Here is a 26,362-nt window from a genome sequence, read left to right on the forward strand (position 1 = left end):
TTGGCTAGAGGGTGGAGTCACTATGGCTTTTTCCAAAGAAATAGAGATTAGTAATATCTACCAATCATGAAGACTTTTTGAGTCCTTGTAGGCATTTCCTCTGGTATATGACAGACTCCTTGAGTTATGACAGGTCTAGAAACAGGGCTATATCCAAGCATCTGGGGGTGTCCATATTGGGAAACACCCAGCCCAGCCAGAGGGCAGGATGGAGGGTCATTTGAATAGCTATGTAGTGAGGGACACAGGGCCTCCTACCATGCATGTCATTCCAAAATGATCCCTCTGCAATAAATTCTTTCAAGAAGACAGAATTTATTGTATATTTTGTAGGAAAACTGACCCATAATGAAAAGATGCATCAAGTGCTGTGAAGGAAGAGTCAGTCTGTTCTCGTCTTAATCACTTTCTTCATCACTGAGACGCAATACCTGAAACCCACTTGCCAAAGGAAAGGCTTATTGTGGCCCAAGTTTCAGCCCAAATTTGGTTGGCCCCATAGAGAAACAGGACGGCAGAAGGCCATGGTGAGGGAAAAGCTTCTCATGTCTTGGAGACCAAGAAGGAGAGAGGAAAGAGAAGAGCTGGGAAGGGAGATACACCCTTCCGGGCCATCCTCTGTGACTTTCCTTTTCCCATGAGGCCCCGCCTCCTAACAGAAGATCAGCTATAACGCCCCCATAATGCAGTCACCTTCCAGACACAGGAGGTTTTGGGGACCATTTTAGATCTAAATCATAATAGTTCCAGTGTTAGTAGGGATGAGATGGGACAGACCTAGAGAAAATGTAGTGGGGAGTGGCACTTTTATGTGCTTGAGATGCAGAGATTCAGGCCTCACCCTTAAACAGAATAACCCAGGGCCCTCCCCATGAAAATGAAGACAATGCATAGCACCAGGCTGAGTTTCTGAGCTGTCTCACCAATCAAAACAAAAGGAACCCCAAACCAAGGAGCAACAAAGCTCGGTCAGCCTGTCTCCAAGGCAATTGTTCCTGTTCAGAGACACTATAAAATTATAGCATTAGGACGCTTATAAAATGGCACTTAGTAGGTGACCACTACTTGCTAAGTGGATGTAAGCACATATTGTTTGAGGGCTTGCTGTGTGCTGGGCGCTATTCTCAGCAGTTATCATGTACCCTCCCACTGGCTCTTCACCATCATCCCATGGAATAGTTGCTGCTCTCTCTACCCTTCCCATAAGGAGGTGGAGACTTAGAGTGTTCAAAGACTTGGCTCAAGGTCACAGTAATAGCAAAGGTCAAAGTCTCTGATTTTAAAGCTAATATCTCAGGCCCGGGGTAATACCACCTTGCAGTGAATACCAGCCTTGGCACAGGGATTTCTCATTATTGAAATCTCACTGCCAGGCACTTTTCTTGCCATCTGTCACTGCTCAATTCCCATGGCCCCCATTTGCCCTTTAACCTGGGGTATCTGCCTTTGTGAACCTGTATGGGTCTTTGAGCAATATTGAGTCATCCAACAGTTAATAGAAAGATTTCTTTGAATTAATTTCTTCTTACTGCCTCCCTTTCTCTGAGCCCTTTTTGTCTCTACATTTTAACAATCTCATTCCAAATGTTTTGCCAGAGGTAGATGTGAAATACGCATTTATAGGATGTGTCTGATCCTGAAGCTCCTGATTTCTCCAAGCTCTTCAGCCTGGTAGCACACCCTGGGAATAGGGGAATTGGTAGACATCTTCTAAGATGCCAGGCTGAATTTGGAGGGAGGTACCATAGTGAAGGAAAACTAGAGCTATTTCCTCTTATAATGGGGATTATAGGGGCGACAATTGAATAGTGTTTGTTGTAAGTAACGGGAGAAACACTTGACTGGAGTGGATGCTGGCTAATTCTGTCCTTGTTGATCCATACACCCAACCCTTGGTCCCTAACTGTAGTGAGTGTCTGCACACCACTGTCCTTCTCAGTAATCATTTAGTCCCTGTGGTTGTTGACAGAGAGGTCTATTTAGGAAGTCATCTGGTCACTAAATTTACCCTTCAGGGTTTACAGGTAGACAAAACAGTATTTCCTGTAGTGAAAACTTAACGATTCCTTTCAGATTCCACGATCCAGATCTGCATCAGTAACACAATGCCCTGCTTTTCATCTGACTTTCTCAGTGAGGTGTCAGTCCCAGTGTTGGCAGTACTTGTTCCTTGCTTAATAATGGTGACCAAATCTTTTTATATTCAGCATGACTGGGCCAGGGATGTAGCTCAGTGGCATAAGCGCTTGCCTGGCAAGCCTGAGGTCATGAGTTCGATTCCTGGTGCCAAAAACAAAAATATTCAGCATAACCTTGAGATTCAAACTTTGACACAGTTGAGTACAACAGGCCCTCTTCTCTGCTGCCAATTTCTAGACTCCTAACAGAATGAAGGAAAGGTAAATTTTTTAAATGTTAATGAGAAGTGTGATCCAAGAATTAAATACCAGGCGGCACTCGGAAGAAACCAATGGTCTTCCCCAGCCCATGCTCTAGAGCATGCCCGCTATGCTGGGGCACAAGGCAGGCCCTGAGAGGAAGTTGTAGGTGGGACTTCTTGTCCTTCATGGCTCTACTAGCTTTCCTTTCCCATCACCATCTGCTGGGGTGGAGACTGATCTGACCAAAGTGAGTGGATCATTGTGATGGTTACACTTGACTGTTACCTTGGCTTGAGAGGCACCCAGGAAATAAGCAAAACATACTCTGGTTGTGCTGGGGTGGGTTGTCGATGTGTGCCCTCGGAGACCAGATATGGTCCCTGGTCCCTTAGTCTCTGGTACTTTTCACTGTTCTGCTTCCTGGCTTTGCTCTGCTCTGCGTTTTGCCATGATGTTCCTACCTTAGAACTAGCTGACAGTAGGCTGAAACTTCTGAACCCAGGAGTCAAAATAAACCTCCCCTCTTTTGAATTTTAGGTGTCATATTAGACTCTAGACTATAGTGGGCTTTTTATTTTCTTCCATAGAGTGTTCCTTACCAAGTCCTGGCTGCATACAGGAAATCCTTCTAAACTATGTTGATTGTCTCTTGGCTTCAGATATCAGCTTAAGAATTGGTGTTCTCAGGGGTCCAGGAACCTAGAATTGAGGTTAATGTCACTTGACCAAAATGGTCCAAACACCAGCCACCTTTGTTGCATTGCTTTTTTTCAGCCTTAAGAACAATGCCTCAGGTGTTTAGTGCACTGATTGATCTGGCAGATTTTTTATGCCATTTATTGTAGTTTCTTATGGTAACATCTGACAGACAAGATCTGTCCTAAGCTATCTTCAGGGTAAGGGTTCGCTTCTGTCAAACATGGAAAGCCTTCCTTGAGCAGACAGGGCCCTGCTGACTTTTGGGAGGTAGAGGCATCAGCCAGTAGTAGGAATGTGAGCCTTGTAGTCACGTGGCACTGTTTCCATTCCCACCTGCTCAGCTGTGTGACCTGGGGGCAGGCATCACTTCTGGACCTCAGTTTTCCCTCTATCCAAGAAGATAATCCCTTACCTGATGGTATAATAGGTGACCTTTGTGTGAGGGATGCCCTCCTATTGCTGCCTCCTCCTCCTCTTCTCCCTCCTTTTCTTCTTCATGACAGTCATATTTTATGAAAAACTGCTCTGTGTGACAGTTATCTGAGATTCTCCCAGGCTTGCCACCCCTCTGTTTTTAAAGTCTGCTTTTCTAAGTTCTGGGTTGAAAGAGTCTTTGCTCACATTCTAGAACTTTCTCTCTATTCCTTCCACCCCAGAAGAGAGAAGGAACCAGGTGCCCATGGTAAAAGTCTCCTGCTACCTAGGCCGGCTTCCCTTCCACCAGCGCTGTCCCCAGGAGGGCACAGAAGTCCCTTATCCAAAAACTGAAGTCAGCAAAGAACCAGATGTTTACAGCTAAAACCAAAAGCGTCCGTTAACGCTTTATTCTAAATAAAGTAGAAATGGTGAAAATATGCCTGTTTAACCAATGCAGATCCTAGTTGCAACTGCACTCAAATTTGCAAACGAAGAAACAAATATATGGAGCTTGGGGGCCAGGAATTCGGTGTTTCTAATGAAATGGTAAGGCAGCACAATGTAAATCCTTCATATCTAATTTTCTCGGCATGATCACAGAGAGCCAAATATTATTAGAGTTCTCACCTGTCTTCCCAGGGGCTTTCCCTGTTGTTTTGCTTTTGAAATCATTTTCTTTGGAAGCATTTCTCATATCTTATCTATGACAATGTTTTTTTTTTTTTTTTTTAATGGAACTGCTACTGCTGATCAACCTTAACATACTAGGTGGCTTCATGTGTGATTTTTTTTTTCCCCTTTAAATGTCCACTATTTCTGGTCAATCTTTGTGTGTGTGTGTTCCGGGACTCAAACTCAGGGCCTTGCACTTGCCAGATTGACAGGCAGATGCTGTGCCACTGAGCTATGTCCCCAACCCTTCTCATCAAGCTTAACAATCTCTACTCAGAGAGAGAGGGAGCCAGACACTGAGTGTACAGAATCGACAGAAGATCAAAAGCCCTGCTGGAACTTTTATATAAGAGTTGGCTGCATTGGTACTGGGCAGAATCTTGATAAATGCTTTTCATCCTCAAGATCATTGATGTGATCTCACAGAGCTCCTAATGGTAGCCACTGCTTTGCGTAGATTTATATTTAATTTTAATTTAATTTAAATGAAAGACAACTAGAAATTCAGTTGTTAGGCTGTATGACCCAGATTGAGGTAAAAAGAATGTATTAAAATAATGATGAGTTACAGTTTGCCTTGCTGTTTTTTTTCTTTATAGGATCTAAATATTTCCCAGGAACAGTGTTCGGAGGCCAGCAAGCGTATGCTTTTGGTGGCTAAAGCACAGGCTGTTCTGAAAGCAAAACGCCAGAGAGGGAGTGGCTTCATGTGTGATTGGAGCTGCTCTCCGTCATCATTTTCAGGAATTTTGTGAAGTCTTGCCCCCTTCTCAAAGATTTTCAACTGATTTTCATCATTGCTTTGCCTTGTACTTGTATTATATTGCCCAGTATTTGCAATATTAGACAAAGAGATATTGACCAGAGATGCATGTAACTTTAATAACAAAAGGACTGATTGGTTGGGGGTGTATGGGTAGAACTTATTTTAGGAACTGAGATTGCTGTGAAGACATTTGACTTGCTCTGCAGCTGTGAGGAATGACGTAATCCATATCTGAAGACGGAAGTCACTCCTGTACTTGTGTGTATTGACTGAATGGAGTGTATGTTTTGCTTTAGTGTCTACATGTGAAAATGAACATTAGGACATTGCAATCAGCAAGGATATGGATTTATCTAATAGGATCCGCTGTAGACTGGGTTAACGCTCATTGGAATCCTAGTGTAATCTAAGATTGCTGTCTACAATAAATTTCTACATTGATAAACATGCACAAAAGTATAGCCACCACACAGGGTAGATTTTCAACCTTTGAAATGTAATTCATACAGCTTAACAACTGAATTTCTAGTTGTCTTTCATTTAAATTAAATTAAAATTAAATATAAATCTACGCAAAGCAGTGGCTACCATTAGGAGCTCTGTGAGATCACATCAATGATCTTGAGGATGAAAAACATTTATCAAGATTCTGCCCAGTACCAATGCAGCCAACTCTTGTATAAAAGTTCTCACAGGACTTTTAATTTTCTGTCAGTTCTGCATACTCAGTGTCTAGAAATAAAGGTCAGACCTTTTCAACCAACTCACTTCTCTTCTTTCGTGCCCAACCAAAACTAACCATGTGCACAGGCCAGTACCCCGGAAAAGGATCAGCCCTGTGGTAGCCTGGGGCTAGGCGGAATTTAGCTCAGGGTAAAGATATGGTACAAATTAAACGTTGCAGTCGGTATGTAAAGCTGCAATAAATAGAAACTGAGTTACATCAAGGACAGAATTAAGCCTTAAGTTTAAACTCCACAGCACTGTAATTAAAATTTAGCCTGTAGCAAATCATTCACTTGAGATTAAAGGAGTGTGGGGGAAGCAGAGGTTTGGGTTTACCTTGCTTTCAACAATTTATAAGTCTGAGCTACCAAAAGCCAACAGCCATGCCCCCACATCCAGCTCCCAATTAAAAACACAGTTTGAAAACTTTTAGGAGGCCTGAGGGGCCCCTTTCACAGAAGGCTGCCCCTTCCCCCCGCCTCAGCCTATGAACAAATTAAAAAATATTACCTGGTCCCCTGATGGTCCTCGGAGCTGACACGGTGCTTTCATTAATACATCATTAGAGTAATGACATTGTGCTGGCGTTTTGCTCTCAGAACAGCCTGTGCTTCACCCACCAGAAGTGCGGGCTCGCTGGCCTCCGAACACTGTTCCTGGGAAATATTTAGATCCTATGAAGAAAAAAACAGCAAGGCAAACTGTAACTCATCATTATTTTAATGCATTCTGTTTACCCCAGTCTGGGTCGTTCAAGGCCTGTTTTGTGTTCTGCTTGTGTTAGTTTTGCAGAGTCGATGCTAGAGTTTGCTGAGCCATGGCCTTGACTTACAGGGCCAGCAGGCACTTGCAGTTCCCTGAATTCAAGTCCCCTCCAAAACCCTGGGTTTCTCTCTGGTTAAAAGTACGCCATTCTGTGTGAAAGCCGCCTGTGGACTCAAAACTGTATTTGGTTTTGTTTTCAGACAGTGAACTGTTACCTCATAGACAATAACGGATTTATTCTGGTGTCTGAAGACTACACCCAGGTGAGTGGAAAGGCCTACCAACTCCAAGTACGGAGCTTAGACTGTGCTTGTGTCAAAGAGAACAATTACGGTGTTACTGGATCACTTGGAGACAATGATCTATGTATACAGGGCAGGAGATTATAAAACCTTATTTCCATCTCTCCAAGAATGTCACAGCCTCCTTCTCAGCAGGCCCCAAACCGTTCTTACCTCCGGGGAGGGGAGCATTAGGGAGGTAGCAGAGAGCAGGGTCTGTTCTCTTGCTCATAAAATGTTCAGTTTATAGAACTCTCTACCTCAGAATTGTCTGTGCCACATAAAGAATTTTTGCCCTCAAGGGTGGCGGTGCCTTAAAGAATTTGTGCAACTTTAAGGAGATTTTCTCCCTTAAATATTTTACCTACTTACATATGTGTATGCACACACACACACACACACACACACACACACACACACACATACACATACACATACACACATACACACATCCCTACACAGTCCTCATAGTTATCGTTTACGGCTTTTTTTCTGGTTTTCGCTGTTTAAAAGTCAGTCATCTAAGTCCAAAGATTGACTTGAGGTCTTCACACCTAGGTACAGGGGCCCAAAGACAGACAAAAAGCAATCTTTATTTAATCGAGCCACATAGAGTGTGCAAGTTGGAGGGAGCAAGAGAAGCAAGCAAGCCGAGTCAGATCACAGAAACATCTACTCTATTTAGGCATCAAAAGGAGAGCTAAAATCAATAATATTATAATGGAAACATGGGGTTTTCCCATTGAAATTTTCTGCATTCAATCTTTTCCTGCGATTAGAAATTCTATTAGTGATTTAAAGTAAAATATAGACAAGTTTAGCACTACCATCTTATAAGTAATATTAGCAGGAAAAACAGACCGTTTCTGGTGCTATTCTCTTTCTTAACTGGTTTTGGGGTTATCAGCACATTACTGGACACGTCTGGGCCTCTGGAAAGTGAGGATTGCTGACTGTGTATAACCCTAATGTTAGAGGATGCTAATATTTATAATGAACCGCCTTCTAAATCATTTTAAATTTTCTAGGTCCAATAATGCTTAATAAATCAACTCAAGTGTGACTCTTTAGGATCTGGGCTTAATGGTCTGTTCATTTACAAACAGTGAATTTGGGAAGCTTGAGAAACCATGCTTCCACTGTGTTCTTATCCCTGAGAATGTGGGAGGATGTTAAATGTACCTCCCACTGCTGAACATCAGTGGATACTGGGCAGGTGGTGGATGTTAGGATGAATGACCCCATGAAACAAGTCTCTTCTCAAGGCAGCAGCACAGTCCATCCACATAGAGCAGTGGTGGCGAACCTATCGCACATATGCCGCAGCTGGATGTTTGCTATCACTGAAAGCTCTAGAAGGTTGCCATCACTGACGTAGAGTAATGTGCCTGCTTGGCTTGGAGAGACAGTGAGAGTCAAGAATCTCTAAAGTGAGTACCCACATTAATCTCTTGGGAGAAGGAGTTCTGCACTTCTTCCATAGCTATGCAGGGCAGAGCTAGAAGCCTGATCTCAGAGCACGGAAAGAACAGAATGGATGTCTTCCAGTGGCAGTCCTGGACTTGCTAACAAACCATTGAAATAGGAACTCATGAAGCCACAGCCTCTGCAGCCTTCCTGCTCCGTCTACCCCTGGAATAGGCCTGCAGCATTAGCCAGGCCTGCCGGCTGCTCAGCCTGGACTTGTTTGATGTTGTCTGGCTTCCTGCACCCCAATTAGGATAATTCTTCTTCATCTGACAACCCGTTCCACTGACAGTGGCGTATTTACACACATAAAATGCAAATGTCCTTCTTGCTCCTAGCAGCAGCATATGCCCGTGGTTTGCAAAAGTTTCCCAGTTCCCCTCCAGTGCAAAAGGAAGTGCTTGATACTGTCAGAGAAATGCTGCTTCCTCCTTCCTCCTCTTTCTAGACTTTTTACTGAATTCTGGCTGGCCTGGAAAACCCAGTAGTGTGGTTAAAATCACTCAGTTTGTTGAAGTGGAATTGGGGTTTAGTTAATACAATTCCTAAGGAATGTATTTGATTTGGATGCTTGTCCTGTCCTGTACTCACACATGCAGAAGCTATAAATCCTCAGAGCCTGCACAGTAGAGATGAAGGTTGCCTACTGCTCTACTCTGGCTCATTCCAGGGTGTTGGTAGAATAAAGCTATCGCGAGAAGCTTTGCTCCTCTGCAAGGCACAACATTTTCCTATGGATCCCACCATCGTAATGGCCCCCGAGTCTGGACAATGTGCATCCTTCATTCCAAACTTTAAACTTTGTTCATCATTTGCAAATATCAGCCAGAAGCAAGGTCTAGACTTGGAGGGGCTACAGCTTTGTGATGACCCGGAGACAGCCCCAGATGTAGAGGCAGATCATCAGAAATCTGACTGGCCATTCTGTCTGCCTAAGGGTTCAGACAAACATTCCTGGTCAACATACTAACAGCCTGCGGACAAAATGGGAATATTCATCAGAAAGTGATTTTGAGAAAGGACAGATTCTCAACTGCAGAAAATTTATAGGGCTGAGGAAGAGGACTGTGTGTATTTTCCTATACAGGTCACTCAGGAATTATAAAAAATTTTGTTATTGTTGTCTAGGAAGCCCCCCCCGTTCATACCCTCATTCTCGCCATATGAAGGAGCATTTTAATCATGAGAGATTATGTACAGATTAAAGCCTCCTTCATCCAAGGATAATGGTGTGTGTGTGTGGTGTGTGTGTGTGTGTGTGTGTGCGTGCATATCTTAATTTCTGCATTCAGTGCATGTTGTACAGCCTCCCCCAGCCCGTGTATTGTGGAGACATTCACATCTGCTCACTGATTTGCTCTGCAGTCCCAGAGCTGATCATTACAACCTTTTCCCCTTTTATGTAACGGTAGCCATAAACAGGCTACCGTCAGCCATAAACTGGCTGCCATCAGTTCCAGGACACTGACTGTATCTGTTTTCATTTCATCTCTGCTGTTTGGATCCATTATTCATCCACACTTCCTCACATACCTTCTTTTCTTCCTCACAGACTGGAGACTTTTTTGGTGAAGTCGAGGGAGCTGTGATGAACAAACTGTTAGCAATGGGCTCCTTTAAAAGGTAAGGAGTTTATAGTCTTCTGAGTCCCCTGAAAAAGTTGACCTAAATAAAATTTAAAAAACCAAGGTCAAATAAAGCAAGCCCGGACCTGACCCTATAGCTGGCTTCTACTTGTGTTCATGCCTCAGAAGATATCCCTGAAATAGGATGCTCGCCTGCCCATGAGTGTTAAGAGTCTTAGAAACACAACTCACAATGAGTTTCCTTTGCCCCCAGCATGGGATTAACTGGAGGCAAGTATTGAAGTATGAGTGTGCATCCTGAGATGATTCTATCAGGCCTAAGCAAGTCCCTGTAAAGAATAAGAAAAGTTTTCACCTGGTTAGAAAGCAATTATTTTGTCTCACTGACAAACCAAGGAAGTTGCCCAGGAATCTGGCACTCAGGGTGGAAGGTAATACATAGGGACTTATTGATACAGTTTTACAAAATCAAGGTAAAGCCCTCAAGACCTGCTCCTGGTGGAGGTGCATTTGAGCCCACTGCTGAAAGGAAAGCCGGGTGGTGTCAAATGTCGCAGGTGTGCGTGGGGATACTACCCACCTAGCTGTGAGAACTATCCTGGATCTTAAGTAAAGCTTGTGTGCGGTCAGCTTCCTCCTGGCTCCCTGTCCTCATGGGTGGGCCAGACTTGCTTTTGGGAAGACCAAAATCTATGGAAAATCTGACACCCCGAGATCACAGCATGAGAAGGTCTCTGGGAAGGCCAGTGCCGTCCCCTTCCCTTGAGGTTCCGGGAAGAACAACGGCCTTTGAAGTAGCACTTCAGCTGGCTTATTGCTGCTGCTGAGCATGTAGTAACAGGTAGTGCCGGGCTCCCAGCACCTGTGATGTGAGCACCCTTGCCCACCACTGCGGGGGTCGGGGAAGGCGCCATGCACACAGGCCTTGCCTTACCACTCCCCAGAGCTGCCTGGCTTCGAAGTGTTCGCCCAGAAATCAGACTTTTAAGCCAGTCCACAAGACCAGAGGTGCTGTGCTGAAAGCGGGGAAATTCAAAAATGGTGACCGAATTTTGAAAGATCACAGCTCGTCTGTACCAGAAGGGAGGCAGAAAGATAAAGATAAAAGAAAGTGGCAGGAGTCCAGTGCTTCTGCCCTCTCTGACACGCGTGCCTGCTCTCGGGCCTGCCTGGAGCACATGTATTTCACTCCTGCCTGATTCTGTCCCCAACTCAAGCAGGGTCTTCTTCTTTGCCAGGAGTCATCGCACTCCTGCTTGAAAAATGTGCTTGGCCCTGGTATGGGGCTGCCGGAAGGTTTTCCATGGCTTCTTCGAGCTTTTCACAGCAGTTGCTGGACTGCCTGCCGTCTAGGGCTCGCACTGACAGTTCTTATCTTTGCGTGGATGTGTACATTTACATCATGTTCGCTTGTTTTCAACTAGGTGGGGGAAGAGACAAAGGAAGAAGAATAATTACACATGTGTTTCCCATTTGAAAGTATATTTTTCAACTCTTTTAACAAATCCATTTTCCCGCTTTTCCTCTTGGATATTCCTTTCGAACTGGTTGGTGGGAGAAAAACAAAGGTTATGTTAGAATTTCAAACTGCTAGCTAGTCTCTCCTGACTGTGAGTGAACTGTGGTTGGCATGAATCGAGAACTTTCTTTTATTACAAGATTAGGCAACATATTTGAGAAAAAGGAATGGCTGGGAGCGTTACTCAATTATCACAATGACTACTATCATGTAGGAGCTGGTTGATGAATGTCCTGGGCCTCTTTGAGGGCCCCTGTTGCTGGGGCCAATGAAGCAGTGAGTTTGAGGGGTCAGACAGACTGACGTCAAATCCAGGCTCTGACATTTACGAGCTGCGGGACTTGCAAAAAGCTAAATTATGTCTCCAAGCTTTTCTTATATGAAAACAGAAGGTGATAATAATTCCTTGCAAAGGTTGCTGTCAGAGGTAATGATATAATAATAAGCATAAAATTCTAAGCACAGTGCCTGGCATATGTTAAGGGCTCAGCAGTTGTTAGTTGCTGCTCTGATATTTGTCAGCATGGATCTTTCCTCAGTCTTGGCTTTACTTTCTGCCTGGCGATAGGTGATGCTTCTGCTACATTTACATACCCATGACACCTGGTGCTAGGTCTCTAGTGCTGAGGTACTGTAGGCCTGGAAGTCAGACACAGGCTCTTTCCAATAGGCAGTTCTTCCTGAGAGCATAAGGTCGACAGTCCTCCCATTCAGAGAAGATGTGCATTTCAGAAACATCTGGATACAGCCGGAAGGAGCTGGCAGCACTTTGGGCTGGAAGTCACATACCATAGCAAACTGAGCCATATGCTAAACACAGGGTACCCGGGGTCTGTGCTGCTTTAAAGACGTGGTTGGCCCAGATGAAACAGATTGGTTTGCTGAGCTGACCTCTTATCTCGGCATCTTGGATCCAGTTGACTGGCACAGTGTTTCTTGATTTGATCTGTTTCTATTCTGGCCTAAAGAAATGAGTTTCATAGCAAGAGTCCTACAAATCATCTTCTCCAGAAAAACCAAGCTCCGAGAGGAGAAGACCATCTCTGTCTCTCTAGCCACTTCCTCCGTGTCTTTCCCCGGCCCTATCTCCCTCACTGGCTCTTTGGGGAAGCGAGGAGATGTTGACCTGCATTTTCCTTGATTATTCTGATCACTTACTTGGTGATCTCATGGCTGTTCTACCAGGCAGATAGAAAGGAAGGAGAGAATAGACACTTCTGAGTCTGCAGCACCTCCTGGGGAGAAAACTTCTGATTCCTGTGAACAGTAAACAACTCAGGAGAATTCTAAGTAATTCTGATTAAGTCTTGTAACACTCTATAAAGCTATTCTAAGAAGCCAAATTGCTCACCCTGGGTCTCTTAGTTGACCTGACTCTGTCTACCCCACTTACCTCACTTCATGGGTACTATTCCTACAAGCCTGTAGTCTCAGAAATCTGGGAGGTTGAGGCAGAAGGATAGCAAGTTTGAGCCCAGCTCGATGAAGTCGTGTCTCAAAAGAGAAAAGAAAGGAAAAGAAAAGAAAAGAAGTCTGGTATGACTCATTGGTACTATAACTTAGTTCCAAGTGTCAAAATCAGACCAGAACTTTAGCAGTGTGAAGAGGAACCTTATACTGCCTTCCCTGAGCACCTGCCACACATAGCCTGATCTCTCTAAACGAATCTTACCTCTTACAGGCTTTCTAAAAACTCTGTATAAGCAGGTATAAGCAGGACAGGTATAAGCAGGCCAGTTGTGTGCAATGTTAATGTCTGACACTCTTTTTGAAAAGTTTCAAGAACTCTAAGATACTGACAGTAGAATATTAAACCAAGCACTACCCTCCTTTTCAGAACTGGGCATTGAACCCAGGGTCTTCACTCTCAACTGCTTCCCCAACTTTTTCTTTTTTCTTTTCTTTCCTTTCCTTTTCTTTTTTCCCTTCCTTTGCCCTTTCCCTTTCTTTTCTCTTTTGAGACATGATTTCATCAAGCTGGGCTCAAACTTACTATCCTGCCTCAGCCTCCCAGATTTCTGAGATTTCAGGCTTATATGACCATTGCCGCCTCAGCACAGGCCCTTTTAAGCGCAAGGCTGTGTGATGATGCAGATGGCACGCCCACAAGGGCAGCCATGGATTTAAATATACCCCCTTTACAGATGGAAATGCTAAGGCTTAGCAAGATTAAGAACTTGCTCTAAGTCTCTGTTCAGCAGAACTGGATTCCTATACCGCCAGTCTGAATCCAGAGATAACGTTCCAGCTTTTGCCCTTCCTGCTCCCCTGTGCAAGCCTGCGTGGGAGACTCCCCAAGCTGTCCTGAGAGGTGACGCTTAGCTGAGGAAGCTGTTGACCCAGCAGGGTTTCATCTGCACGAGCAAAATCTCTAGGGTGGGAGGCCTGCGAAGAGATAAGATTGCCCAGATTTCTTTTAGTTGAAGTTGTCACATCCTTAGGCCAAGCCCATGTCCTCAGGCTTCACTTGTTTTCCTCATGACACTGTGTGCCTGGTCAGTTGTTTGTGTTCCAGTCAGAGAACATCAAATGTTTCTACAGCCTTATCACTGAAAGCGAGTGGGCTCTCTGACTACTGACTTATTTGCGCATGGGGATGGGGGTTGTGGGGTAAGGAGTAGGTGGTTCCTTCCAGTCGTTTTCCTTTTTTCCATGTTCATGACTAGTGAAAGCCTCATATTCATTTTTCTCAGAATTCACTATGATACTGGCTGTGACCTTCTCCCTCTTGGAATTACTATGAGAACTGTGTAGTTTCCGAGTCCTTTTGTTACAATGATTTATCCCCCTTTTGTTTTCTCCTTATCTCCAGGGATGCAAATTCAGTGTTGTCAGATATCCAGGAAAAAGTGGGAAAGAATTTATAGCCAGTCATAGGTAGGTGGCCCAAAGTTCCTGATGGGACCTCCGTGACACTCTGGTTTTGAAATAGGACCATATTTGAAACTGTGTGTCTTGGGATAGATTCCTTGGCCTCTCTGAGCCTAAGTTACTCCACTTAAATAGGGACCTTCCTGAGAGGGAGCTAAATAAGATATGTGAAAATGCTTTCCAAACTGCAGAGCTATGCAAACAGGATTGGAGGTTGTCCTTAAGAGTTCCAAATATCTAAGATCTTTTTGTTCCATTTTCTCCTGCTTTGTTTTGTCACTAATGATTCCCAAAAGGTGATACTGCACAGCAGTTATCTCTGGGGACCTGGGGACCTGGACTCTGTTGAGAATTAGCATCTCCATTAAAAATTGGCCTGGGAAAGAACCAAGGAACTGGTGCTCTTATAGACACCCATGAGAGTTGTCTGTGCAGTCACCATCAAAGAATATGAAGTTTAAAGCTCTTGAGTTCCAGTCTAGCTCTTGTCTGCTTAGAAGTTGCACGATTTTTGGCATCTTGAAGTCACTACACTTTTCTCTGTAGCAAAATCGGACCAAGAAAATATTCATCTACCTGCAAGGAACAGTTAAATGGGTAACTGAAATGTCCCAAGCTTCAGGGTACACACATGTTACAGTCTGTCCTCCACAGCATGGACGCTGAGCCTCCTGCCTGCACAACTTCACCTGTGACCATAGAGAATTCAAGCAGGACACAGCGAGCTGGCACTGTGGATTGTAGCACAAAATTGTTGACAGGTGAATAACCATGCTATAATCCAGAACTTCTACCCTTGCTGTTTCCTTCGTTGGTGGACAGACTTTCAAGCAAATAAACAAAAAAGTCTGAACAGATCCCTTTTTAGCCAGAAGAGCTCCCAGCCTGTCCTTATGGGGTCTATTTCTTAGCTTATCTTCAGTCTCTGCATCCATTCCTTAGGGAGTAATGGGTGCAGCTTTTGTGAGGGCTCTCAGGCAGGCACCACCAACACTAGAACAAACCACAAAGGATCTGAACATCAAGAACAAAAGATGGTTTCATTCAGAAAGGGCATCCAATAGGGCTGGAGAGATAGTTCAACAGCACAGCTCCTGCCTGGCAGAAAGGACATCCAGCTCGAGCAAAACACTCAACAGGTTACTGGGCCAACAGTGAGCCTTCACCCTCTTCCCATGTCATCTGTCCTCTCCCCCCAAGAGAGATGGCTTACAGAGTTCACCCACCAGAGCAGGACCCTCACTTAGACATGAGGGGCCATTTGTTAGATGAGAGGGACAAGTGTGACTTTTAGGCCATGGGGGCCAGGGAGACAGAAGGAATCATTGAAATGAATTCGGTACAAGCCCCAAGGAAAGGTCAGCAGCCTACAAAAAGCAGGTAAAGAAATAAATCCTCGCTGAAGGATGAAAGAGGGCTGTTGCTTTTATCAAACACCATGCACTTGCGATTTGCCCTGGGGTTTCACGTTTACCAAATGTTCATGTGGTTTCTGGGAAAGGCCAGATGGTCTTCCTTCCTATGTCTTTTGATATATTTGGTTCTTTGTATATCCAATTATGTGTGAAGGCGGGAGGCCAGTTGAACACACCTGACCTTTGGATTGCAAGGAAATGGGCCGCTTGATAATAATTTGCTTTTGCTTTTGTTTTGGAGATACTAGCAAGGCCTATCTCTCTTGGCTATTTTCTCTTTCTCTCTCTCTGTCTCTCTGTCTCTCTCTCTCTCTGTCTCTCTCTCTCTCTCTCTTTCCCCCTCTCCTGTTTATGTGTGTATGTATTTTGTGTGGAGATTTTTGACTTGGATATTTTTTTTTATTGTGCTTAGTGCAACATTCTTGGGCTTTTTCACCCCTCTGAGTCCGTTCGTATTTTCCCTGTGGCACCCAGTACATGTCTTGGTCATTCTGCCCCACACGTTCCTTAACATGATTGAGTTGTGTGGACTCTGCTGTGGTGGAACCGTCTACTGTTTAAATCACCTTTCTAAACGGTGACACATCCAGATTCAATCAAGACCTAGACTATTCCTACCCCTGTGTATGCAGTGGTCCAGGAGCTGTCCCAACTTTGGTAAGTAAACTACATTTCAGCTCATGGCCTGGCCTTGTTGTCCAGAGCATGTTAAAGGAGAAGTCTGTCATGTTTGGATGGCTGCTATCCTTCATGCCACTGTCCTGCTATGAATACCGCTATGAATACACTGTCCTGTAATGAATACCATAGCTTGTTGGCTTCCCACTGACCCAACCATTTCTGCCCCAGTACACTTGGTCAAAAGTGGTGTTGAGGGGCTGGGGATTTAGCTCAGCGGCAAAAGCGCCTGCCTGGCAAGCGCAAGGTCGTGAGTTCGGTTCCCGGTACCGGAGAAAAACCAAAACCAAAAACAAACAAAAAAAAAGTGGTGTTGAAGAGAACAGGGAGGTAGCTTCTGGAATGCAGAAGCATGGAGATTTTAGTGGACCATTCTGTGAAATTCTAAAGCTACCACTTGAGAATCCTGATTACAGCTCTCATTTTTACCATGATGGTAGCCCATCTCATTTATTGAAAATTAACTAAGGCAAAGCAGTATGTCAAGCAGTTAATGTGCATTGCCTTAATTAACCCCCATGGAAACTTCAGGAAGTAACTACTATCATTATTTCCATTTGACAAGAACCAAAGTGAGAGCTCCAAGCATTTCAATAACTTGTCAAGTTTACCTACAAAAATGGGTCAAGGAGATGGAATCTGAACTCATGCCTCTCAGATTCCAGAACATGTCCACTAATCACCACTGTTCTTTTTCTGTAGTTAGAGCAGACTAAAATATTTTCCAAAAGGATAGTTTCATACATTCATATTTGTTCTTCCTCAAGGTAGGCAAAGAAAGCCTTAAAATCAAACTTGAGAACCAATATATCAGTTAGGAAATGGTTCTGCTACAAATAATGGAAAACTCCTAAATCATAAGGGATTAAAGAATGTAGAAGTCTTTTTCTTATGTGAAGGATGTTTACAAATTCTAATTTGGGAGCCTAGTATTTCATCGTAGACCCAGGACCATAACTTTTTGTCTACATTTCTGCAAGTTGGCTTTTAAACTCAACGTTACTTAATGGTCCTATGTAGCTGCAACCCTGGGCAGAAGTAGAATTCAAGGAGATCTACAATGTCTAAAGGGCCAAATATTTTCTCTACTAAAATTTGTTTTAATCAATTTATGAATGTATTAAGCAGCTTCTAATACAAAACTTCTACTTAACTAAATTGGTTTATGTCACTTCTTAGGAACTTGGGAAATGTACATATTGAAAAGTCAGAGTTCTGCTTGCCAGAAGAGAGAATAGATATTGGGAGGCTACCCTTAATCTCCAGCATGTCCTAGTTTACTTCAAAGCATGTGAGTCCTCTGACTTCCTGTGCTTTCCACTCCAGAAATCCTCAAGAGATGGGGCAGTGTTCACAACTCCTAGTCTCTCACCACCCCACAAGCCCAAGGCAGTCCCAAGCACAAATGGTCATGGCCACCATCTAACTCACTTGACTGTGTGTGCCTGCCTGACGCCACACAAGAAAAGCAGGAGTGTTCAGTATTACTCTTAGAGTTTTCCTGCTACTGCCAGTGACACCGGCACTCCCCAGGTACTGGTATTTACCAGCCCTCAGTGATATCTCTGTCTGGTGCTAAGCACAGTGCTACAGTATTTTGATGCAGTTGTCACAAAACTTAGACATGGTTTTATGAACAAGGAAGCTCCGCAGTATCCAAGTTTCTAGTCTCAAATGGGTCTCCCATTAACTTACTCCTAAAGCAGAATTCAGCTGTTTCCTTCTAGTGCCTACTCAAAGACACAAAGGCAGTTTTCTATTTTCTATGAGGGATAAATTGTGATTCCATTTCCCCCTGAAGTTTAACAAACAAAGCTAATTTTCATGCAACACCCAGGTGAATGGGCAGACAAGCAAGCAGCGAGGTGCACTTACGAGACACCCATGACTTTGGTCCACATCAAAGCAAACGTGGCTGGGAGAGCAGTGCCCTGCCCCGGAGTGGAGACAGGGCCTGTTGAGAAGCTGGGAGGTTGCTGAAATCTCAAGGTCACACTTCTTTAGAGGATTCTCTGGGCTCTGGGGCACTCCTTGTTAAATCGGATCTTCTCTCCAGTATGATAGGAAGGTTTTCATCCTTGAGGCTTACAGGTGGCACCTACTATTTAATAAGTCAAACAAGCACCTCTAATTTGACCAGACTGGGGTATGTGCTTAGAGAAAGGAGTCCAGTTCTCGCCTGCAAGGTATTTACAGTCAAACAAGAAGGGGGACAAACCAGTTCACAAGCGGAGTGCTTTGCTCACGTTACCATTCCTTAAGGGACTTAAAAAACAACTTGCACCAGGTCTTCAGACCAGTCAGGGATGTAGCTCAGTGGCACACCACCTGCCTGGCGAGCATGAGGTCATGAGTTTGATTCCCGGTACCAAAAAGAAAAAAAAAACAACCAAAAAACCCAGACAAGTGAAACCCTGAGAAGAGGTGATACTCAGGCATCAGCATATAAAAACAAAACAACAACAAAAAAACCCTTTTAACATTTTCTAGGTGATTCTAAATAGTGGCCAAGAACGACAGTCATTATATTAAGCAAACAGCAATTTGTGTGCTCACAGATATCCTTAGGAATTAAGACTAAGTTTACATCGTATTTTATAGATCCTTCTGAGTGGCCCATCCCCATGAGATCCTTAAGGGGCAAGATTTTTGAAATGTGCAACTTTAAAGTATGAGAAGGGCTAGGACTACAGGGTAGAGCGCATGCCTAGTATGCTCGAGGCCCTGAGTTGGATCCTCACAACAAGTACGAGAGACCTGGACTGAGAACTCATTCGCCATGCTTACTAGTGTGGTAACGCCCTTGGGCCATGACTTCACCTTTCAGAGCCTAAGTTTTCTATCCTATCAAATGTACCCATGTCCCTGACCTCAGAGATAATGTCCACATTTCTGGCAAAAAGTAATTATTTCTTATTGGTATTGCCCTTGTTGCCTGAGATGTGGATGAGATCATTATCTACAGCTTTTTTTAAAAAAACTATTATGAGCATCGACGGTAAAAAGTGTTGCTTTGGGGCTGCTTTTATTTGATGTGTCCGGGACGAGTGAAGTCTCTGTAGGGTTCCCATTTGGTGCTTTGCAGTGGACCCTGTGCTCTGGGCTCTTGGGCAGCGCAGCCACCTGCTAATGATGGGTGCTCATTACTTGAACTGGTTTTTAGTGATTTCTGGTGAGAAGATTCAAAGGCAGTGAGGCCAGGGGATGTCAGTTCAGTTGCGTTAGATGTGTCATGCCCTGCTGATCTATAGACACTGCGCTGTGTCAGGGAGAAGTTGCTGTGGAACAAGGACTCACGCAAGCAGGATGAGAGCTCATGCAAGCAAGAGAGAGGGGGTCTTCTGTTCGCAGTCATGTCAACAGCTGAGCTGTCCACCGGCCTGGCTTTCTGAGATGTAAGTGTGAGTTAGGGCTTCCCATGCCTGCTCCCCCTTTGTTAACAATTTCCTCTATTCGTGCTCTGTGGCCTTGCACTTGCAATTAAAGCTGCCCCCAGAGAACATATTTTATAGGTCAGCAAAGAATGCATATGTCTAAATGCAACCTTAGTGAGTCATTTTGCTTCTCAGAATTACAAATGGCTTAATTATGTCCCAAGATGAGTTTTTATGTCAAACACCTCCCTTGTTCTGCTTCTGGAGGTGTATTTGCAAATATTAGCTTATTTTAAGATTGATTTTAGGCTAATCGTGTAGACAAAGTGAGCTTATTTAATGAGTCATCGCAGGTCAATTATATAGCCTTGTGGCAAATAGTAGGTGTTTAATAAGTGTTGATTGCTATTAACCACCGTTGGTAACCAGTGTAAATGAACTGAGATTACAACTTTAAAATTCAACCTGATAATTCTTAGGAAAAAAAAAACCTTTGTTTAAGTTGTGGTTTTTGTCTAGTTGGAAAAGAATAGTATCAGCAAAATAATTATGCACAAGTCTTAATGCCATGAGCCTGCCACTGGAGGATGTACCCAGCCCAAGGCCACAGGGCTCTCTAGGGGCTTTGTTTGTGTTGCTTTGCACTTCTGCTGCAGAGACCAAATTTGCCTTCTGTCAGAATGTCAGAGCTCTGCCTGAGGAGCACAGCAATGCTAATGATAAGGTCTCCCTGCAGGCCCAACCACTGCTGAAGTGGCCTGGTGGTGATGTCATGGGGATTAAGGCATGTTATCTGTAATGGAATAAATTCTTGCTGCTGAGTCTCTGGCTGTGCACGATTCTTGGGGCTTATTTTAGAGCCGAATGAAAGCAGGCAATTATCATGTTCCTTAACTATAATCAGCTAAACAGGATACAGGTAGCCACAAAAAGGAGTTATTTAAAACAGTAACAGAATCACTTCAAAAAGGGTAATAATCTGGAAGACTCTCTTTCTGCACCATCTCGTTAGAGCTGCCTACTTGTGGAAAAGACAGGGAAGGCGTGCTTTGTAACCTTCTCAGTGGCAATAGTATCAGAAAGTCTCCTCTGAAACATAGAAGAAAGAGGCTCTGACCTAAGTACTGCTCCCAAGAAATTTAGTTTGGCCCCAGCAGGTTGGCTTAAATTTTAGAAATGATCCAGGGAGACTTCTGAGGTTCTTGCCATCTGTCCATCTGGATGGTTACCATGACAAGGGACACTTACAGCCTAGCCAGCTGATCTTTTGAGCCAGCTGGTCCATGATGACCAGGAGACTTCTAGATGTTTCCTTGGCTTGAGGCGCAAGTTGATTCTGGATACTGGTTGTTATGAGGCCTTACCTTAGCATTTGCTGTGAAATTCCAATAAGATCCTGGAATGGGGTACAGGCCTGAATTCTAAGCATTTCCGAGACTCTTTCAAGCCTTGGTTCTGAACAATAACTAAACTGAGATGAATTCAGCTTGTCCCCCACTAGTAATTATGGTTACTAGGATTAGCTGGGTAAATTTGGGCACATTATCTGAGTGGCTAAGCTTTAGTTCACCCCTCTAGAAAATGAGGATAGTTAGAATCTCTCTTGTAAGGATGTGCTTAGAAGAGTCCCTTACTTACAGTTGTTGCGTAGAGTTCAACAGACATCAGCTGTAGTCATCGTGGTCTTTGGCAAGGAGCCCAGGGACAGAAGTTCTTGTGGCATCACCTAATAACCCCTCACAGCTTCTGAATGTGCCTTGTACTGCACTAACAAGCATGAATCTCATTCTACATTTCATGTGCCAATGAGCTAAGAAAACAAGAGAGCCATCCGTCTTCCAGCCAGCTGGGTAAAGCCTGGATTGGTTCCCACTGCATTAAACACCATGTCATTAATTAATAGCAGCAATGAAAACTATACTAATGATGATAACAGCAGCTGCAGCCCTGCCTTCTGTTAAATACCAAGCTAAATGCAGTACACAGATGACTTCTTTAATCCTCCTGACACCATCTAGGATAGCTGTTATTCTGGCCATTTCACAGATAGGCATCTCACTATTTTCTGAGAGAGTTGGGAAAAAAAAAAAAAACACTGTATATATGGATAAGTTAGGATTTGAGCCCAGGTGTTAAGTTCAAAGCTTTCAACCACTGTGTCACTGCTGTCCTTTGGACCATTGGAAATAGGGCCGCTTTAAGAGCCCGAACTCTAACAAACAGTGAAATCAGGCTTTCTGTCATAAACATCTCAACAAGACCAGAACACTTGATGGCATATTTCTGTGTACTTCCGTACACTTGATTGTTTAAATCTCAGATCATCTCTGTGAGTTATTTGACAAGTGAGAAAATAAAGCCTCAAAAGAAGGCTGCTGAAGCCGGCACGCTGTGTATATAACAGATCCACTTTCAAAAATCAAGAGCCTTCTTCATCCATAACTGCAACCCTCCAAGCACGGGTTCATCCTCTTGGCCTCATGCTCCTGCCAGTGAACTCTGGCACGAGGTATGTATAGCTGTAGAGACAGCAGGAAGAGGATAAGCCAATACCAATCCCAGGCAAAGCCTAGACTGCCTTGAAGGGAGAAGTCTTCTGGGCAAGGATGAGAACAATGGCAGCATGGGCCAGGCAAGGATCTGCTGTTAGATTTGTCTTCTGTCTGCAGTTGCCTATCTAGGCAACTAGAGTAGTGTCACAGCTGTATCACTGGTGAGCATTTCTATGAGAAATTTGTGTAGGGGTGTCCCCACATCTAATGCTTGATCAGCATGCAGGTTTTATTTCTGTTTTCATAAGCAAAACTTCTTGCTTGCAACAGCATCAGGAAAAAAGCCAGAGGACAAGGAAGAAGGAATATTTTGATGAAGGAGGGGCTTTGGGGACTGGATAGGAGATTGTGTGACCCCTGGGGTTGGACTTCGATGCCCAAGACATGCTGTGTGCTGGTGGGTTAGGAGCTGGCTTCCATTTGGTCAAATGTGGCCGGTTTTCTATGTGGCACCCATAGGTGGTCTGAGTTTAACCTGTCCCACTTACATTCCAGAGAGGAACACCTCCATGGCGCATTTTGCAGTTCGCCTCTTTGGTCTCAGTTCTGTCACCATTTATTCAGGATAAGTGCAGTGAGGCAATCATTCATGCATTCAGCCTTTGAAAACTGAGTCCCTTTACCATGTCCAGTGCCTTGCTATCTGCCGGGAGTAAGTGCAAGACAAATCTTATGCATCTTCTCACAGGGAGCCTTTATTTTAGTGATCTTTCCTAGCACAGCAATAAGGGCACTCAGCGCTAAGCACTGTGTTCTAGGAAGGAACCCCTGGGGGAAGAATTCCATGCAGACGTTGAGAAGTACTTGAATTAAACTATTTAATATTTTGTTTGGCAGCTTCTCCATGAGCTGATTCTCAGGTGACTCTGTTATGGGCTGCTAGGAGTGGTAGGAGGGAAGCTGGGAGGTGGAGAAGGGCTGGTTGGATGGAGGTCTCCTTTGGTGACAACTTGTGACTATGGAATGAGGCACTTGTACATGTTGTAAACGCATCCAAAAACTCCCTTTCCTATTTATATTGTAAAGTTGTAAAGTTGTTGGTAGAGAATTAAAATACCTCCATTACAAAGGAAAACATTTTTGCAGTTGTGTAAAGACCGTAGTCGGGATGAGAATTACAGTTTTATCACCAATAGATTAAGAAAAAAGTCCACTTTCTTGTCTCAGAAGACAGTCATCTATTGTGATGGTGGCAACATGTGTGATGGGGGCACAGATGGAAATTACAGGCACACCTTGGTACTCTGCTGCTTTGAAACTCATATAATTTGATACTCACATTTGGTGCAACAATTTTATCCTAGCATGTATTACCTGTTTGGTCTAGACATGCAAGCTAGAACTTGCTACCCTTTCCAGCCAAAACAATTTGATACCCATTGTTTTTGCTACCCATGGCACCTCCAGAACCAGCTAATGATGAGTAGGAAGATAGCATTATACATGCAGTGGGCCAGCTGGTTCCTTACAAATTGTCAAAATGCAGGGTTTTCTTATTCCAGGCCTATTTCCTACTGTTTGAGAAAAATGGATATTCTTGCTATTTTTTTTTAACCCAAATTGGCCTTTCCGAGGCCTCATCCATCACGATTTCATCCAAGGGCCCAAATCCAATTCACATCAGTGTATTCCCTTTGGAGTGTCTCGGTCCATGTGAGCCATCCTTGTTTCAGACCTCCTCGAGTGAGAGGGTTTGTCATCTCCCTCCGTCCTTCCCAATACCTTCATTGTCTTTCTTCTTCAAGTCCGTGGGGTGACATGACGGTCTGCAGAGGTGGAGTCTACCACATCCCTTACCTGTCACTCAGTCCTTGTTAGGCTCACGCTCTGCTTGTGGCTGTTACCCTTGAAGGTTGTGCTGGCTCAGCCTGCTGACACACAGCAGTGCTGGCCCCCATGTTTTCTTATTTAGCTAAGCTCTTGTCCATTCTCTCCATAGAATTACCCTTTATGACTACCAAGCCATGTGTAGAGCCAACAAGGAGAGCAGCGACAGCGCCCATGGGCTCCTGGATGTGAGTACAACGCTCTCGCTCAGAAAACAGCTGCGCATTTCTGTCTCTATCTGTGTGACCCTGTCTCCCTCCCTAGGGTAATCAAGTTTATCTGCTTTCAAAACCATCAATGTTTAGAAGTATTTCCTGACCTGACTTCCAAAGAAAGGCTAAATTTCTGTTTAAACCTAAGCTTGGTGATTATATGAATAAAAAACAGGTCCAAAGTCTTTGATAGATTCAGGCAGTCGTCCCCCTTTTGAAGGATGGCAAAGCAGAGAATTTTTGTCAGTTCTCTCACTGTTAGATAAAAGAGAATTTGGTTTATTTCAATAGAAATTTTCTTTTTGGCTCAGAATGCAGTAGCGCTCTTAAGCGATGAGCGCATTCTCACATCGATGGTAGGTCCTTCTCCCTGAACGTGCTGCTGCTGAGTTGAAGGTGGACCTCCCTGGAGCTGGTTCCACTGGTGATGTAGCAGCTGAAGATCAGTCCACACCATACTGATATAGAAACTGGCTTTCAGACTGCTAGGTGCTAACTCTTTAATTCGCTCTCAGTTCACAAATGTAACTTAATAACTGGCAATGTTTGAGCTGAGCAAGGTGACACTGACCTGGAATTCCAGCTACTTGGGAGGCTGATGCAAGAGGACTGAGTTAGAGGTCAGCCTGGGCAACAGAACACGGGGAGATCCTGCTTTTAAAAAAAATGGCACATACAATGTGTATTTAGCCACCAATTGCAGAAAACACAGCAATAAATAACAGCAAAACATATATGTGTACCTCTTTCTGCTCCACATATGTGTATAAATATAGCTTTTGCAATGGTATATTTTAAATACTAAAAAATAAACTAAAATAGACCTTGTTTAAAATACAAGATTTAAAAGTGATTTCAGCCATATATATATACATATATATGTGTATATATATATATATATATATATATATATATATATATACACACACACACACATATATATATATATAAAATATCTGACAAAGGGAATTATTTAAAAACTGAATATTTAACATGCTTCTCCTATACTGAGTGGTCAAGAAATGATTCAGAGCTAGAAATTTTCAGAGCAGCAAGAAAGAGTTGGACCTTTTGAAAAATACTGGTTTTTAGTAAGACTATACAGTATCTTCTCCAATTCAGCTTCTCTAATTTAGCACAAATATTTCCAGGCTTAAAATGTTCCCATGATATATTTTCATCATTAGGCTTAAAAGCTCAATAGCTTCATCCTTTGGAGTGGTAATGTGCGTTTAAATATTTTAATCCCATATTTGCATAATCCCTTTGTTTGCTCACACACTGAGCCAGTGTTTGGAAGGGAATGCTTGAGAACCTCTCCCCTTGGCCTGGGGACCAGCTGCCCTGTCCCAAACCTTCTAATTCTTTCATTTATCCTCTTCCTTCTGCTGCACATTACCCATCTCAGCAGGTATAAAGACACAGGATTGTCCCATGGTGTGACAACTTGCTGAAAGGGAATTGTTTTCTTCAGTCCATAACATGTAATGCCAAAACCATGGGACTACAAGATTGTATTTGGTTTTAGAAAATGGTTGAAGTTCACATCCTTATCTGACCTCATTATGGGAGCTCAGAGACTTCTGATTCAGGGAATGATACCGAAACGCTAAGTTAAATCAGAGCAAGAGAAATAGAACGTCTGAAATGTGGGTGGGCTGGGAATAACCCCGGTCGATTTTTTTGTTTTGTTTTTGTTGTTCTGCTCATTTGCTTTCTGGCCTGAAATAGGGAAGTTTCAAGAACGCTGAAGGGGATATAAATTCCTTCTTGTTTTATTTAAAAGTGGGTCATTCCACCTTTCCTCATTCTAGTTCCTGCAATTAAAATGCTCAGAAGGTAGGATTAAGCAGGTCTCACCTCAGAAACCAGGATTTGGCTTGCGTTTCAGTCTGTCATAAAGGAAACTACAAAAGGTTCTGAGGTTTTTCTGGACCTGACAGCTGGAGCCCAGGATTTGCCAGTGTCGTTGCCTGTCTCTCGGGTCCACCCGCCACTTACATATCTGGCATACCTAGGTACAAAGAGCCGACTGAGGGGGAGACTGCATATTTTCCAGAATTCAGGAAATTGAATTATCCATATAGGAAATATCACAGAATAAACAATCCAACTGCTTTTTCTAATTAAAATATTCTGAAATAAAGATTAGGC

The 26,362-nt window shown here is 43.6% G+C and overlaps 1 protein-coding gene across 3 annotated transcripts in view; it reads left to right on the forward strand.

Annotated features, from left to right (window-relative positions):
- The window catches only part of Cacna2d3 (calcium channel, voltage-dependent, alpha 2/delta subunit 3), a gene marked incomplete at its 5' end in the record, with an annotated part of 848,592 nt that overhangs the window by 742,261 nt on the left and 79,969 nt on the right, over positions 1 to 26,362 (forward strand). For all 3 annotated transcript variants that reach the window (XM_013515709.1, XM_013515711.1, XM_013515710.1), the window contains 3 exon segments: positions 6,627 to 6,689; positions 9,727 to 9,797; positions 24,109 to 24,184. In XM_013515709.1, coding sequence (XP_013371163.1) covers positions 6,627 to 6,689; positions 9,727 to 9,797; positions 24,109 to 24,184 — 210 coding nt within the window.

Source organism: Chinchilla lanigera, unplaced genomic scaffold (assembly GCF_000276665.1).
Source record: "Chinchilla lanigera isolate Chin_1 unplaced genomic scaffold, ChiLan1.0 scaffold00029, whole genome shotgun sequence".
NCBI classification, from domain to species: domain Eukaryota; kingdom Metazoa; phylum Chordata; class Mammalia; order Rodentia; family Chinchillidae; genus Chinchilla; species Chinchilla lanigera.